Consider the following 18,046-nt stretch of genomic DNA (forward strand, 5'->3'; position numbering starts at 1 on the left):
GTTCTAATATAGACAATGGGTCGTGTCTCATATTATTTGTTATAGTTTTATTATTCATTATTTTCACTTGACTCGCATAAATAATTTTGTTCGAAGAACATTTATATGCAGTTGTACTTAACATTTATATGCAGTTGTACTTCGCAGCACTTCATTTGCAATTTGCAATTTCTAGTCAGAATCCTAATTATGATAAACATATTTAAAAAACATTTGCTGTCCATCAATGCACAATCATACCGTAATAAACATTGATTCAAATTTAATAATTTAATAAAAGTAATTAAAATCGGTTTTTTTTTTAAGAACTGTAATAAATGTTGCAAAATTCAAATTTAATAAAAGTAATTAAAAATTTTTTTTTAAGAACCGTAATAAACATTGCAATATTAAACTTTAATTTTTTTCAAGATAAAATGAGTGTATGTTATAAAATATTTTCGGATGAAAATAACTAATATTATATTAATTTAGAAAAATATTATTATTTGTTCTACATCTTTACCTTTCCATATGACGTTAGCAGGTGTATTTCATCGCTGCTCACTGGGATGGTCTTATACCAACGGAAAACAATATTTGCCATTCCATCAGATTCTATAAACAAGAGTAGAGACACTTGAAAATAAATTAATATTTAATCATGGAGGAAATAGTTAAAAAGTAAATTGTATTGAAAGTAAAGATATGAAATCTAATTAAACTTAAAGAAAGAAAGTATGTTGGTTAAGCTTATTTTAATTATGTTTTTGTAAGTTACAACAGTAACAAGACTGCAACAGAAATTATAAATATAAATAATTTTAATCATTATTATTATTTACTTATTATTATTATTTATTTTTCAATAATTTTATATTATAATTTTAAATATAATAAGAGCGATGACAGTGATGAAGATATATCTTTTTCAATTTTTCATGTGGCAATTGGAGGTATCAACAATATATCCCGATAAACTATATCTGGCTGTGCACTACAGTACTTATGTTAAATGCTTATTCTATGACAATCCTTCCAAGGGGGTCAATTTTTTAAGTAACAAGTACAAAACAACGTAATGCAAATGTACAATTTTCTAAATAGGATCATATTACATTGAGAACGTGTTTTGGGTAATGATACCGTGCCTTTACAACCAGGTTTTCTAAGCCTTTTGTACTCAATCTGCCTATTATTTTGAAAGTTCTTCTTGATTGATGATGTATTATTTAAACTTTGACTTGTGTAGATTCAATACATATGTCTTGCAAAGGGTTCCAGCACAAACATTTTTTATTTTTCATGTTTTAACTTTTGACACAATCTATCCTTGATGTTAAAATATTTGATAAAATGAATAATTTATGTACGCATTTCAAAGCATGTTTAGGGATAAAGCATTGTATATGAACATGTTACAGCATGGGATAGTGTCTTACAAAGTAGCCTGACAAGATTTACGGTCAGGGAAAATCTTAGGTCATCATGAGAATATTAATCATGTTTAATATTCTACGCTGTATGCATTTAACTCACATGACACAGTGGTGGACCTAGGAATTTAAAATAGAGGGGGTGCAGAGAGGGACTTTCACAGATGGAGGGTTTATACTACCTCAGCCCCACCATTGTTGGAGCTGAGGTAAGAAAATTTATGATTTAATATGGCACCTCTAGGTGGTTGGAAACGGCACGCTTAGATTCAAAATTTGAGTATAATTTTCTTTTTTTTCCCAATTTTTTTTTTAAATTTTAAAATCCATCACGGCGACAACAAAATGCGCAGGGCTGCTGCTTTGTACAACAGTGTCCCTATTGGGCTTTGTATAACAAGTCCAATTTTGCAAAAATACACAGGCCTACTAAGTATCTGATTTAATTACATACACTTCTTGCATCTATTTTACCTATTATTATGGTGGGTGCAGGTCAACTCGGCCACAAGTCAACTCGGCCACAGTCAACTCGGCCACAAGTCAACTCGGCCACAAGTCAACTCGGCCACAAGTCAACTCGGCCACAAATCAACTCGGCCACAAAAATTTCGGGCCACAAGTCAACTCGGCCACAAAAAAATTGGCTACGTTCTACTCGGCCACAAGTCAACTCGGCCACAAGTCAACTCGGCCACAAAAAAATTGGCTACGTTCTACTCGGCCACAAGTCAACTCGGCCACAAGTCAACTCGGCCACAAAAAAATTGGCTACGTTCTACTCGGCCACAAGTCAACTCGGCCACAAGTCAACACTTTTTGTGGCCGAGTTGACTTGTGGCCGAGTTAACTTGTGGCCGAGTTGACTTGTGGCCGAGTTGACTTGTGGCCGAGTTGACTGTGGCCGAGTTGACTTGTGGCCGAGTTGGATCGAATTCATTATGGTTAGTGACATAAAGTTTAGCATTTTTCAGACTCTACCTGCTAAGACCTACCTAAAGCTCTGTTTGCATAGAACCACTCACCCTATCGGCAACAGTCGCCGGCAGTTGTCGGGAAGGTTGAACCTGGTTCAACCTTGCCGATGTTGCAGACGAATCAGGGTGCATTGCTAGCTACCCTGACGCAATTGGAAAGACACCCAGATTCCTCTGCAATGCAATCAGCAAAAGTGTACCAGGTTCAACATTCCCAACAACTGTTGGCGAATGTCACTGATAGGGTGAGCGATTCTATGGAAACCGAGCTTAAGCATAGCTACTAGGCAGTCCAGTAGACTGCTTAACTCACTTTTTGGAATTTGATGATACTAACTAGTAGTGGGAAAGGATTAGGCCTCAATGGAGCCTCAATCATTGGCCTTTTTTAACCCCACACTGATCTACAGTCTTGCCTTTAATACAATTCAGTTCACCGAGGGAGCCAGCACACCATCGTCATGCCCTAGGCCTAGTAATGGTAGTAGGCCTAGGAGGCTAAATGAAGCTAAATAGGCCTAGTCTAGGCCTTCCGGGCCTAGCCTTTTTTAACTGCAATAGAACGTCTAAAATGTTTAATAATAATATAATTCACCATTCTTCACTACGCATTACCTTTCTCCTTGTATTCTCCCCCAATTGCAAGGCTGCGACCACTACTGTACTGAGTAAAATCCCCTGAATCTACCATAGTTTCTGAGGCACCTCTTGAACCAGTCTGCAGGGCCATGTCCAGCTCTTCCAGTCCATGCTCTCTGGTTAGGCGGCCTGGATTTGAGGTCATGCCAGGACATTCATCTAAATAATGCTGCTGAAGTTCTAATTCATTACCTACTTCTGCTTTGCACAATTCGCACTTCATCTAGTAAAGAATGCAGAAACTAATGCTATATTTTAAAAATATCTCAGAGCTAATTTACAAAAATGTGACACTGTCACCTCAGCAACACAAAACAAGTGGGTGATGATTAAACCAATTCGCATGTCCGTCCATCAACAACAAAAGTTCCTCATCCGCCGTGCTTTGTACTCGCGTCGTCGCGGTTGTGGTAGAAACTTTTTACACCAGTCTGGATTGCTATGGATATTAATATTCATAAGATGCAATGGCGCTGCAAATATTTACGCGAGGTTTAAAGGAATGACCGTTTCTTGACATAAATTACCATTACCATAAGTAAAATGACATTCAGAAAGGCTTTTCCCAAAGAGTATATAACAGTTTCCCCTTGCCGAAAATCCTGTAATTATTGGAAAAGACATGCTACGTCATCATAAATATCACCATCACTCATGAATATTAATATTCATAGCAATTCAGTCTGGTGAAAATCTTTGTCTCTTGACAAACAAAAGGGCGCCACCAAGAACAATCAAGTCAAAACATTATTTTGATTGATATTGTTTTAAATATTTTGATTAGGCCTATATATTAGGTACTTTTTGTAATGTAAAAAATCATAGACAATTTATCAAAACAATTAAAACGATTACAGATAAAACCATGCATACATTGTTTTCTATTCATCTTAATTTTGATTTTGTAGTTTACATACTGATGAACCACATATTAACTGAGCACGCACCAACTGCCAGCCTCATGGTGAATAAACTACATCTTTAATGTCAATCTGAAAGTGTTGCCTCTTTGTTACCTGTTAAAACCATTTTGAACATATCAGTTCTGTATCTTAATTACTTAGATTATTAAAAAGATAATGAAACAAAGAATTACAGTTAAAACAAACAACTAATTAAGACAAAACAGTTGAAATGACAAGACAGTTATACACTGAAATAATCATATAATCAGGTGATTAGTTTATTTGAATATCATAGTGTGGACAATAAAATTATCTTTGATTTCTTTATGTTTCTTACTAATACACAAGTACCAAAATCCTTCATTATTTCGGACATTACCATGACATTTTATACAATATTAATATTCAATAATTAAAGTAAAAGAAAAAGTACGACTCTACAGACAAAATGTGACCACCCGCAACAAAATTAGCCCTGCTGTTGTATCAGAGACCACAATATGCATCAACTGTCACCATTATTAATTTATTGTTATCATTAAAATTGTTGTACTGTTAGTATTATTTTAATGTTTTTACTGGAACATTAACTTGTTATCACTTCAAATATTTATACAACAGTGTGTATTATTGTTTTAATTATTAAAGTACCTTAGCACTTTCTTGGTAAACAGCACAGGACATTGTATAGGCATACCTTATATATAAAGATAAAACAGGCAAGGGTATAGTACTTATAATTATTTAAAATCTCAATACATATAATATAGCAAAGGAACTACTGTACTGAACAAACGCTCAGCAAAAAAAAATTCAGGTGCCAACACATTTTGTTTCTCATCTCAATTTGACGGGAGATGCAGCATGACTCATTTTGTGGCGGGGGATCGCAATAGTAACTACAACCTTTGGTAGCATCTTCTATGGTATTGAAATTATATAATGACAATAACATCTGCATATGAATATTCATAGTACGATAAAATAGATTGGTACTTGGAAAGTAACCTATGTCTGAAGAACTTGTTTCTGGTAGGCTTTTTTGAACTTTCAAAACATTTTGTCAAGAAAGATAAATAATAATAATAATAATAATAATAATAATAATAATAATAATAATAATAATAATAATAATAATAATAATAATATTGATGATAATAATATTGATGATAATAATAATAATAATAATAATAATAATAATAATAATAATAATAATAATAATAATAATAATAATAATAATAATACGGTAATAGTAATAATGTTCTGCTTTGATATATTTGATTTTCCAGTCAATAATTGTACTATGTTTGCTGTAATACCAAGTTTTATCATCATTGGTCATTGGAAACTGGAATACATAAACAAGTACACTCCTGCACCTCTACATAGTATATTCTTTGCCATGTAACAGTACACTCAGCCCAGGCCAATACATTCAATAATAATCCACAATAATCACATCCCATAATAAAAAACATGTATATTAATGGCTGATAATGGAGATAAATAAAGATAAATTTCCTTCGTCCAATGACACAAAGTGACCAGTTTATGAATTGAACCTGAATAGCAAATGCCTTACCATTGTGCCATTAGCTTTAGATTAGCATTAGATTGGTTTTGACACTTTTTCATAATATAGATATATAAGGCAGTAACCATAATCTGAAACATCAAATAATAATACAACATATATTAGAACAATTGTCAAATAAAAAAAATGATTCTTATATAAATAATATTAACAATAAATTAATACTAATAATAATACGACACAGTGGATTAAAATTAAAAAGGACTAATTGCAATTGTAGAGTGTTTTGACTACTGTAATAGCAAAACACAGTATACATACATATATTACGGTAATATCAATACCCACGGTATCCTATAACTATTGGGACACTCCTAAAAATTTCACCTTATTCAGTAGCAAGCTGATGGTGATGGTGCTGATGATAATGATGACGACGACGATGATGATGATGATAACCATGAATATCAATAACAATATAATTTAGTGTACCTGTATTATTTAAGGAGACAAAAAGCTTCAGAACCAATTTTAATTATACTGTAGAAAAAAAAAATTTGAAAATGTTCTCATCAAAATATTCCCCTAACTCTTCACCCTAGATGGGTTACTGAAAAAACGTCAATAACTTGGTAACATGCCTATTATTTTATACAGAGCCATCAGCATGCATCCGGCACCTTTCAAAGAGAATAGCATTGTGGCGTGTGATCTCTTATACAAATACACGTGGGTACACTATAGCCTCGTTCACATCGAACTATGTCGACTAGATTATCTACTTGATGTCGACAATAGTTTCGACGTGAACGGTCAATTACGGCGAGATAAAGTTCATAACTCGACGATGACTGTTAGCTCGACTAACTTGTAAATCCAGTCATCGTCGAGTTGATAACGCACCACGGGTGGCCTCAGGTCACGAATACACCAATCACAACGAAGCCGGTTGACCCTTAGCAAGCTTGCTTGTTTGTTTATTTTGATCGTTCGAGAGAGAAGGTTTTTCAGTGTAGGCCTAGCTTAGATCTTTATATCAATTATGACCGAGAAAGTACGCCAAAAGCGACATTGTTGGACTTATGAAGAAGAATTCTATCTTATTGACATTTGGAAAGAACGTATGTGAAAAGGTGGAAGATAAAATGTACAGACAAAAAGCTACCATTCATGAGCAAATGGCTGTACGAATGCGTGATCTTGGTCACACCGGGATCACAACCGCCGCTCTCGTGAGCGTAGTTGGTCCAGCAAGGTATCTCGACATAATCGGACCATCGAACGCAATTAGGAGTGTAGCACTGTTCAATAGTTTATCTACTTATGTCGACAATAACCGATGTGAACCAAGCTTATATATTACGATGTCTCATAAAACAGGTATTCCTCCAATTAATGAACACTTTTCAGACTAGGGTTTCTAATGGGCTTTGATTATTAAAGGTAAAAGATATTTGTTAATTCAGGGGCCACATAAAAGTGGTCTTTATTTTTAGGTAGTTTTAATTTGTTGGTTTTTATTAGAGACAGATCTGTATTCCTATAACAAATGCAAATTCTTCTGAGGTAATATAGTCTGTCATAATATGTTATATAGAATAATCTATTTCAGCACTATAAGTGAACATGGCTTTTCAGTACTTTTAATCTTTGTGAAATTAAAATACTAAATAATAATACAGAATTAATAACAAAATTAATAATAAAAAGAATAAATATATATTAATTATCTAATAAACAATAATAATATTAATAATAATCCCAATATTAATAATCCAGTAATAACAATATTGTTAATAATAATATCAAATATAGTATTGGCATGTTGTATACTAGAGATACAGTAATAGTCAAAGGCAAAATTTGGATATTCTTATACAATATATTACTTTGACAACAGCTTCCAAAATGTATATACAAAACATATTGTAAAATGCATTTCTGTACAGAATCATTCTTTATTTACATGACCAACGGTCTTTCAGAAATTTATCTGATTAAATCTTTCCAGAAATACAACTTTCTTTTTTTTTCTTCTACTTTGATTTAAAAAATGAAATCGAAAATATTTATAGTTTTATAGAGGAAGTTATCTTGGCTTTCAAGGAATTCAAATTCAGATGTCCAAACATTTCAAAAATTGATAAATTCCTATAAATATATACTAAGAATATCAGCTCTTTAAAAAGTTGTTTCAATTCTGTGATTGGCATAATTTATGATCAAATAAAAAAAAAATATCAGTGCAACTATTAAAACTAATATATAAAGCCTAATTTTACTAACTGATGTAAGGTGAATACTGCAGTCATATAATAGGTATTACCTAGCATATCTTATGAATACTTTAGTAACATTGAAAATCCTGAATGTTTGAAAACTGCCCCATATAGTTTAGTTTTTGGTACAAAGCATGTATAAAATTATGCAAATTTGCAGTCCCTCTAAAGACATTTGTATGTATGTTAATACAATTTAAGTCTGGCATGGGTAACTGTTAATTTGACAAGCAGGCTTCCTCTTTTGATTAAAATTACTCAAGGCCTATTTTTTTCATAGGGAATACAAGATACCCTGATTGCATAATTTCTTCACACTTTGTTAACCACAGTGCATCATAGGTGACACGTAGAATTCAATTATGTTCTTATTGATTTTTCCTTAGCTAACAAAAATTAAGAGACATAACTTTCTCGATAATCACTATTGTAGCCACACATTCAACTGCCCTGTGTGCATTGTGTGTGTAGTAAATTAAGGAATAACACATGTTTTTGGTGTTTTTGTTTCATCCTTAACCTACTGTAGGCTAACAGCTTATTACTAGGGCTAGTGAGTTTCTGAGTGTGTTAACTCTGCGTATTCTTGCAGTTCGGTTTGGTGGTATTCTATTCTTAATCTTCTGAGCGTAAATGCATCTCTCCTAGAAATTACAAACGTCATGATTTAGTAGATAGAAGTGTTCAAAATCATCAGTATCTGTATTCCATGTACATGTACAAATCTGGGAATAACCTGGCAACCAGTTAGGTATTAATGTCTCCGTACATTGCTAGGTTCTCTTGGAGTTTATTGGTAATTGTTTCATAAAATTTGATCTGTTCCTGTAGGTACCGCTGCATCATTTCTTTGTAGTCCTTTACTCTTTCTTGATGGAAATGGTTCATTTCGGCTGAAAAGAAATTAAAATTTATTATCATTTGGTAAGAAATGAAAATTTATAGATATCGTTTAACAGCTCTTTAGAAACTAAAACTATCAAATGTGTTTCAAGTCTCTAACGCCGGGGTGCAAAGAAACGGCTTAGTCAGAGGCGGCAAGCCCCAAATTCGGAGGCTCTGGCTTAATATCAGGTCATCCAGGTAAGTACTGTATTCACGAAATAGACCCTAGAAAATCCAATTTACATATTGGAGAGATGTACATAAAAACAAGCATAAATGTGTATGGCATGACACATTAACATTTAGATACTGTAGTCATATACACATGGGCAAAAAAATGCCCAATAACAACCTAATGTAACTCATTCATTCTGAGGTTTATTTACATTTTTTATTGAATATTTAAAGTTCCTACTTTGTAACACATACAGTAGATTTGAATGTCTTGACATTTCAATAATTTTCATAAATATTTCTTTTTTTAAATATATTGTATATTGTACAACTGACTTTTCTAAGACAAAAAAGGGTGTTTGACGAAAAGTTTGGGAATGGTTAATGAGATACAGATTTTTTAATATTTAAAAAATGGGACATAACCACCCTTTTTCCAACTTTCCCCCCCAGTTTTAAATCAGTTTTACAACATATAAATTTTTTTTTTCTACGGAACCTAGATTTAACCAGATACTTACCCATCATAGAATATGATATAACATCTGCTCGCCTTCGCACCTGCTCTGCTTCAAGACCATCAATTTTTCCATCCTCTTGTGACTTTTGACATTCTCGTTCGGTTGCCAGGGTGTGCTGCAAATTGTTTTAAAAAGTCAAACATTTTAATATTACAATATAATTATGTCAAATAAAAATGTAAACTAATTATGAAAGCATTTATAAAATGGATACGATCAAAAATAATTGGAGGGATTATATGATATTAAGTAACAGAGTAGGTGATAGGGGTTCCAAATAAGGAGAAAACACTTTTGCAAGATCTGGCTCATTGAACTTCTTTAACATGTTTAACACTCTGACCGCTAGGGGTTTGAAAAAATAGTATCAGCCACCGCCAGACATTTTAGCGAATTTTAACACTTTTCCAAAGCTCATTGAGTGCGCATGCTATCAGAACTTCAAACATCTTAGCTTTACAATCTTACAGCTTCAGTCACAATCTGTGACCGGTAGCAGTAAAATGAAAATGACTCGCTTTAGGAGATTTACGCAATTTTACAAAACGAAGCTGAGATAATCGCGATTTTATGAAAGTACACCAATACCGCTATGCTCTATGTAAACAAACATATAATATTTACGGTCCAGACTGAATATAGTGTTCAAATTGTTAGTACTTGTCGGTAATTACCCCACCATCGGATTCCGTGTAAAAAAACCTGAAACACAGAGATCGCTATGTTTGTCCGCCAAGCTCAGAGATCACCGTGTTTGGCGGGCAGAGTGTTAAAATTGTATTTTGCTGCATGTGATGATATGCAGGCCTGCTAATATAATGGGAGACAAAATAGTAGAATTGAAAACTCTGAATTTACTGGTGATGGGTTAATTTGCAGAGGGGTTGCTTGCTAGTGAATGCGGGGGAATGTGCAGACCTCTGGGAGACTACCACTACCTGCAGGAGACTTGGAGACACTTGAGGAGTAGCCTTATGATTAGGATGTTCTTATTGTAGTGGTGATGCCATTCCTACTGCATTTGATTTAAACACAACTAGTAAGAATAACAATCAATTTAATCAACATATTCACCTTATGGAAACTGATCATATCAGGAAAGCAAGCTAGCATGCCGGTATATTCCCTCATGCTGTCTTCAAGAGGATACAAATCTTGTTTTGGTTGTTCTGAGTACAGATTGCCAATTTCACTATAGGTCTTTCCAGTATGGTTCAAGGCTGAAGTTAGTCTCTGTGATTCTGTACCATAGGAAAGAGTTACACAGTTAATCAGCATTCACTTGTTAAGTGACAGTAGATACAGAAATTCAGGGGCTATGCTGTCCAAAAGAGGGGGGGGGGTGTCAGGACAATTCTGGTGACAAGCAGAGACTAAAAAAGTTCACAGGTAGAAATCCAAAGGGAAGCTCTTGATTCCTAGCACAAAAATTTTGGGCTGTTTTGAGGCTTTCTCTAATATTTTTGAATGTATAATTAAAAAAATTATAATAATAAAAAAACATTTATTATCCATTTTTGGGTCTGGTATGCCATGACCAATGGGGACCCGTACTTGATCTGCCTGAGCTGGGGAAGAGGTTTGCATATCCAAAAAGTACACTCTTAAACCTGAAGATTCAAACTTCCAATATGTAATTACATTAGCATCTTTTGTTACAAACATATTTTACAGATTTTAGACTTCTACACCTCTTTTTACATGTGCAATGTATTTCAATGCTATTTAAATGTAGTTTATATTAAAATATAAGACAACTGAAAGAAACAAAATGACATTAATAAACTTACATATTTCAAATAATTTTTGTTTTCTCTTTCCATTATTTGTTAGAAAGTTGATATAAACAGGGAGGTAAACAAATTATTTTTATATCTCCCTGATATAAACATGCATCTTTTAGAAGTGAACAGACAAAGATAAGAAACAAGAACAGATAATATAAGAACCAGAGCAGATAAAATAGGAACCAGGACAGTTAAGACAAGTAATATAAGTTGTCCACAAGCTGTGTCATATAAGCATCGGTCGACAAATTTATGTTTGCTCTATGTGAATACTTGAGGACGTGACAGCGCCTGTTGATTGTCAATGTCAAACTAAGCAGATAGTGATTGAAAACTATCCGTTGCGTACCTCGTCATGATGCGTTTGGGTCAGCCGACGAACTTGGCGTAGTGTGTGCCCAGTTTAACAGATAAAGTAAGAATTAGGATTGAGATGAAACAAACACAAGTTTAGAAAAAAAAAGAAGAGAAAGGTAGAGAAAGAAAAGAAATTAAAGAGAATTATCAAAAGAAAGTTCTTAAAGGCTTTTTACTTTACATGCTAAATGGTTAAGTTACACAGGTATTCTATCTATAGATTTAGTTTTATAAAATAGAGTTAGTATATTACATAAATACATTAGCTGATAAACTCTAATTGATAGATAAAGGAAATTTCTGCTAAGCCTTAAGAGTCTTAATATTGTTAGTAAGGTCCCACTAAACCACACTGTGCAGGTTCATTTATGAATACACATTTGTGGAACGCCAATATTTACTCGCCTTGCTTATTTATCAACATTGATTTTACAAACGATAATGATGATAATGATAATGATGATAATAATAATGATGATAATGATGATAATGACGATAATGATAATGATGATAATGATGATAATGATAATGATGATAATGATAGTGATGATAATGATAATGATGATAATGATAATGATAATGATGGCATTGATGATGGCAATTGAAATGCTTTTGCTGATGATGGTGACAGTGTCATAAGACAAATTCAGATGAATAGTTTTGGTACTCTTTCATGGAAGCTTTTCCTTCCATCAAAAGTATTATATTTATTAATACATTTATTAATAACAGATATAAGAAACAAAAAAAATTATTTGTACGATCCATAGACTAGATTTAATTATGTTAATGAGCATGAGTAAGAACCTTAATTAACATTAAATTAAGATATACCATAATGTGGTGATAAAACCTAGAAAAACAAAAATTCAAATCAATACTGAATTGCTCATTTTTAAAAGTTGAAAGAGTATCTAATAGATTCTAATAACAGTCAAGACAATTTTTACTACGCACATCCTCAAATTGACCACTAGCCAAGTTATAGGCCTTCGCAAAGAATACAAAAGTGCTGGCATTGTTATCTGTTGTTACAGAAGAAATACTTGTTTAATCAAAAGCTAAAAACTTACATACTTATACAAAGTAAGCAATTCAATATTGAATTTAATTTTTGTAAAATGTTTTAGCTTATCACAGACAGAAAAACAGCCTAACAACATAAAAAAATCAGCAAATAAAAAGATAGTCCCGCTGTTGGGAACTTAAGTTAACAAGAGTACCGATTGGATTAATAACCGTAGCATAAATGAAAAATGATTAACATTTTTAAGATTAATTAATAATAGATGAATGGTAGATTTTGAGTGATATTATTGCATACCTTCCTTTGATACATCAGGATCTTAAACAAGTAGATAGAAAAAAAGAGTCAAGAAGACATTTTTCTACTAAATCATTAAAAATTATTCACCCTGTTATAAAAGCAAGGATTATTAGTGTAAATATTATCAAGTTGTGTTATCAACTTTTATGAAATTAATAGAGCTAGATTGCATTCAAATTATTCAAAGCTCAAGATATCAAATGTATTTGTATAATTTAATACCTGGATAAGACACAAATTTACATAAGTTAGCCTAAGAAAAACCCATAACAATAATCTAAATACTGTACAAGGTTAAATATAAAGAAGTTCTTGGAAAAAATAATCAATATTCATGAATTTTAACGAGATAACTGTTAGCAATCACAGTAAACTATAAGCAATTTGATGGATTTTTAAAAATCATTATGCTCTGTCTACACTATCAAAACACTGTTGTATGCCCATATTTAGTCATGATGTGCCTATATATGGTCATGATGTGATGTCATCATGACCATATTTAGGCATGTCAACTTTTTGTCAAATAACATTTGATAGTCTGGACAGGCCTTTAGTCTTTTTTAAGGAGGTAACCCAGATCAGTGATGGTACTGCTTTCCATCAAGGCCCTCCAAGATCTATTTTAATAAACAACCCAAGTAGGCAAGTAAACATGGAGGGGAAAGGTTCCCCAATGGGAGTCCTGCTTCCCCTTGAACCCTTGCTGGCTGCTTATATTATCAAAAGCTTTTCATGGTTTAAGTTTAAAAACAAATAAAGTGAATATTTGGCGGTACTTACGAAGGCCATTGTCGAGTTCAAAAGATGCGGCTAGTGATGAAAATGATGCTCCCAGTTTATTATATTCACGCTTGAAGGCTATGAAGTTACAGAGAAAACATTATATCATTTTGGTTATTTTATTTAATTAAAATATTTTAATTTATTTACTTTTCTTGCAAAAAAAAAATATTTAATTTGTTTACTTTTCTTGCAAAAATTTATTTTGTATTCATCTTTAATTTTTTCATAAACAGCAAACCAGCACAAACTGCAATTTTCTCAGCTCCCTGGGAATCATCACAAATCATGTTGCAATATAATACAGTGAACCCTCCAACTGGAGACCCCTCAAATTCCGAGAGCCCTTTAATTCGAGACCAATTTTTCAAAGAACCAAATAACAATTGTCAATCTTTTAACACAAAGCTAACCTCTAAGTGGAGACCCAACCCAAGACCACTCCAAAAGACCGCAAGTGATTTTCATGGTGAGCACTCAAACCCCCAACTTACAGGGTTGGAGCCCGAACCTCATATGTTGTATGTTGTGCCAACTGCAATACTACAGAAGTCCCCTACCATGGAACATAGTCCAGTCAAAAATCATCTTAACCATGGTATAAGCTCCTACCTCAACAACACTCAAACTGTAGGTTCTTTATATATTGGAAAGATAACATCTTGATGTTGCGTCGTGGGATTCAAGAGAAAAAAGCAAATTTTATAACCAGATTTTAGCCGGTTGTCACCGTCGATTGATTGTTTACCTCGAGAAGTGACGTCATGAGGCTAAAATAACGATACACCATTTGCGTCTCTACAAAACCTATTAGTTAAATGATACATCTGCTAATAATTACCAGTATCACAATCCATTTTGATACAGTGTAAATACGTAAATATGACAATATATTTTTAATCATACAAGTCATTTTCCATGGAACCGCATCATCATCGGCGCAGAGTGTCGTAGATGACCACAACTACTACCGGCAGACGAGGCATCATGTCGTCTGCAAGCTTTGGATTCGCCAGCCAAGTACAGTTGGGTCAGCCCGGATTTACTTGCCTAAGTAAATAAAGAGACCACCGACGATTGAGCGAGGTTCCAGAAAAAAACGTCTTTACAAAAAAAAAGTGTAACGTGCCTAAACAGTTTTTGATGCAATGTTTTGATATCATTGTGAAACCTTCATGGAATCAAATAATTGGGGAAAAAAAAAACACAAAAATATAGCCACCAACACTTCAAGCCAAATGGAAATCAGGGATTGGAAAATGGTAGTTTGACTATACAAACTTTTTATAAGTTTCGCTGATTTCAATCTAGATTGTAAATAAAATGGAATGTGTAGCCTAAATGCTAGGTCCATGTGCGATAAATTACGTTAGTCAGTACCGGACGTTATACCGTACAAACTTATTTTTATACCCCATTTACAAACTGTTATACCAAGTCGCTTGAGACCTTCAATTTGCTTGTTAAAAATATAATGATCCAATCGAGGGTGTAGTTTATTTTATATGGAAGGTCATGTTTATTATTTATTAAACTCACACTTGTTTATAGTTTTTCTTTTGATTTTTCTGAGATTTGCATGATTTAAAATATATCATCATATTTACGTATTTATACTGTATCAAAATGCATTGTGAAACTGGTAATCATTAGCGAACATATCATTTAGCTAAGTTTTGTAGAGACGCAAATGGTCTATCGTTATTTTAGCCTCGTGACATTATTTCTCAAGGTAACAATCAACGGTGACAAGCAGCTAAAATTTGGTTACAAAAGTTGCTTTTTTTCCTTAAATCCCACTTTTTGTATGACGCAACATAAAGATATGATCTTTCCAATATATAAAGGACCTACGGTTTGAGTTTTGTTGAGGTGGGATCTTATACAATGGTTAAGGTGATTTTTGACTGGACTAACGTTGTCACAGACTAAAATCAGAATACTAATGTTGACTCACGTCCTATGTGTTTCTTGGAGTGTTCATGGACGCATAACGTCACCTGCTTTAGGCTTTCGTCCATACTTTTTACGAATTTGTGGAAATTATCATGATGTTGTTCTCTGTGAAAAAATATAAACAAATGGAACGCATTTAAATTAATTTGTAATTTACTTGTGGTAAAGCATGCCTCTGACAGTCATGAGAGTACAAGCAATTAAACATGAGGTGATGCTAGCATTTTTATTTTTCCATTACTAATTATTCTGGTAGACAACAAACTAGATAGTGGTTACCTACAGCGGGAAAATATTTGAAGCTTAATAATTCTTAAGAGCAAAACCAATTAATGGAATGCAGTTTACAAGCTAAATATCCATTAAAGATTTTGAAATCAAAGAAATGAGAATGATTATTATGATGTTGTTAATGATGATGCTGATAATGATGGTAATAATGATGACAATACTAAAGATGAAGCTCAGGATGATGATGAAGGTGATGATACTGAGAATGATAATAAAGATGTTGATGATAAGGATAATGATGAAGATGAAGATTATGATGAAGATAATGGCGGTAATGATGATGATGATGATGATGATGATAATGACGATAGTGATGGTGATGACCATGATGAATGTACTCACACAACTGCTAGGTCAAGGGGGTTTTGGGGTGTTTGCACCAAACTGAAAAATGCTGCTCCTGCAAAGTCCCCCTTCTCTGCTTTCCTCTTGCCAACCTTCCACAACTGAAACAGAAATTATGCAAAATGGTTTGGGTTCACAAACCTTGAAGTCAGGGTTTCAATCTTTTGATGCACATTTCACTTGTGTCCTTGAGCAAGGCACTTTATCTACATTGCTTCTGTCTACCCAGCTGTATCAATGGCCACCAGTAAATTGCTGGGAGTAACCTGCGGTGGACTAGTTCCCACCCAGAGGGGATTATCTCATTCTCAACTTTTTCACGCTACCTGAAACTGGTGATAACCTCCAAGACCTATGAGCTTTGTGGCTCGGCAAGGATTATTCATTTTCTCTTACTCGTTATTAAGTCAAACCAAAAGAAAGAAGAGTCTACGGCTATGTCCTCACACGGTAGCTAGCTGTTAGCAGGATCCAGATCCTGATAATCGTTAGCTGCCAGGCGTCCATACAAGAAAATCCCGATCCAGATACCAAGAATATAATGATCGAATCACTGGCCAATAAGAAACTGGAAATTGTAAATGTGTATGTGTGATTGGTTGATGATAGAAACGTGCTCACTTGCTAACCGATAGCGCTTGCTAACCGTTAGCGGTATCCGGATAACCGATCGGGCGTTCTCACACAGGTGCTAAAGGTTAGCACTAATGGTTAGCTCCCGATCCGGATACTAGGGCTCTCATGAGAACCAGGCTTAAGCCATCATATTCAAGTTTTTTGAATGTGTCAAGGACACCTTACTAAGGGGATACTAGGGGACACATTTGTTGGTCCAAACATTATATCTGTCATTAATATAAGGTTCTACTGTACAAAAAAAAACCTTACTTTCTCATCTGTACACGTGACAAAATGTTGGAACACTTCACTGCGAGATATAACAGGGTGATTGGTCATTCTTGACATCCATCGCTGAAGTTGCTCCATTCGCTTCTCTATAAAGGTTTCCTCATATCGTCCTAGAAGCAATAATAATCAATTGTTTTGTCATTCAAGAATGAGAAAGATGTAGAAGCCAAAAGCCAAGGAAGATAATGTAGAGAGCAGCTGTATATATTTTGACTGTCTTTGAGCCTGGTGATTTCATCACTTGCTGAAGATAGATAGTGTAAAGAGCGGTCATTTCATCACCAAGTGATCACTTTGTAATCTGTCATCCTTCCATCATCTGCTGATCATTTCATCACATGTTCACCATTGAATCAATTGTTCATTATTTTATTTTAGCCCTCATTTCATTACTTTTTCATCATTGCATTACCAGATCATCATAAACTGGCAACTCACCTGTGACTTGCTTATCTGGAAGGGCTGGTACACAAATTGTGATGAATTTTTCAACAAGTCTTTCATATAACCAATCAAAATGTTTGTATCTTCTACTAACTTGAATTCCTGTGTTCTGAAATTGTACAGACAATGCATAAGCTTACCAATGAATTTACTATTCATATGTAAATCATCTGGGATATTGGCAGAAAATATATATGCACAGACGTAAAGAGTATAGAACTGTAAGAGGTCCGACTCTCATGGTTTCGGTAGAACGTAATCTTATGTTGAAAAGTACCGCTACAAAGGTGTGTGTCCTTAAAAGATGAGTTTTGAGCAAACTCTAATTAAACTTTAACTGGGCACCCCCTATTGCGTGGCAGTACTAATTTTTAATAATAATGTTATATTTATATAGCGCATATTGCACATTGCCCCTATGCGCTTTACAGACAAATAATATAGGCCAACTGAGAAAAAGCAAATAACAATAAAATAATAACAATAAAATAAAATAAAAATAATAATAACAATAACAA

At 33.7% G+C, this 18,046-nt stretch overlaps 2 protein-coding genes across 4 annotated transcripts in view; both read right to left on the reverse strand.

Annotated features, from left to right (window-relative positions):
- Nucleotides 1-3,454, reverse strand: part of LOC117113581 (intracellular protein transport protein USO1-like) — a 22,183-nt gene extending 18,729 nt beyond the window's left edge. The window contains exons 1-2 of the mRNA XM_033256961.1: nucleotides 3,008-3,454; nucleotides 506-597 (exon numbers count right to left, since the gene is read on the reverse strand). Of these exons, the coding sequence (XP_033112852.1) occupies nucleotides 506-597; nucleotides 3,008-3,254 (339 nt within the window). The 5' untranslated portion in view covers nucleotides 3,255-3,454. The remainder of the gene's footprint in view (nucleotides 1-505; nucleotides 598-3,007) is intronic.
- Nucleotides 3,455-7,097: 3,643 nt separating this feature from the next.
- Nucleotides 7,098-18,046, reverse strand: part of LOC117113582 (sorting nexin-33-like) — a 29,773-nt gene continuing 18,824 nt past the window's right edge. For 2 of the 3 annotated variants that reach the window (XM_033256965.1, XM_033256963.1), the window contains exons 7-15: nucleotides 17,523-17,637; nucleotides 17,064-17,194; nucleotides 16,173-16,276; nucleotides 15,541-15,644; nucleotides 13,584-13,661; nucleotides 12,798-12,818; nucleotides 10,404-10,570; nucleotides 9,330-9,444; nucleotides 7,098-8,642 (exon numbers count right to left, since the gene is read on the reverse strand). In XM_033256965.1, the coding sequence (XP_033112856.1) occupies nucleotides 8,497-8,642; nucleotides 9,330-9,444; nucleotides 10,404-10,570; nucleotides 12,798-12,818; nucleotides 13,584-13,661; nucleotides 15,541-15,644; nucleotides 16,173-16,276; nucleotides 17,064-17,194; nucleotides 17,523-17,637 (981 nt within the window). In that variant the 3' untranslated portion in view covers nucleotides 7,098-8,496. The remainder of the gene's footprint in view (nucleotides 8,643-9,329; nucleotides 9,445-10,403; nucleotides 10,571-12,797; nucleotides 12,819-13,583; nucleotides 13,662-15,540; nucleotides 15,645-16,172; nucleotides 16,277-17,063; nucleotides 17,195-17,522; nucleotides 17,638-18,046) is intronic. The other variant, XM_033256966.1, reaches the window with a different exon arrangement.

This window comes from Anneissia japonica, unplaced genomic scaffold (genome assembly GCF_011630105.1).
Source record: "Anneissia japonica isolate Jap-2015-1 unplaced genomic scaffold, ASM1163010v1 scaffold287748_len1686314_cov196, whole genome shotgun sequence".
In the NCBI taxonomy this organism is placed as follows: domain Eukaryota; kingdom Metazoa; phylum Echinodermata; class Crinoidea; order Comatulida; family Comatulidae; genus Anneissia; species Anneissia japonica.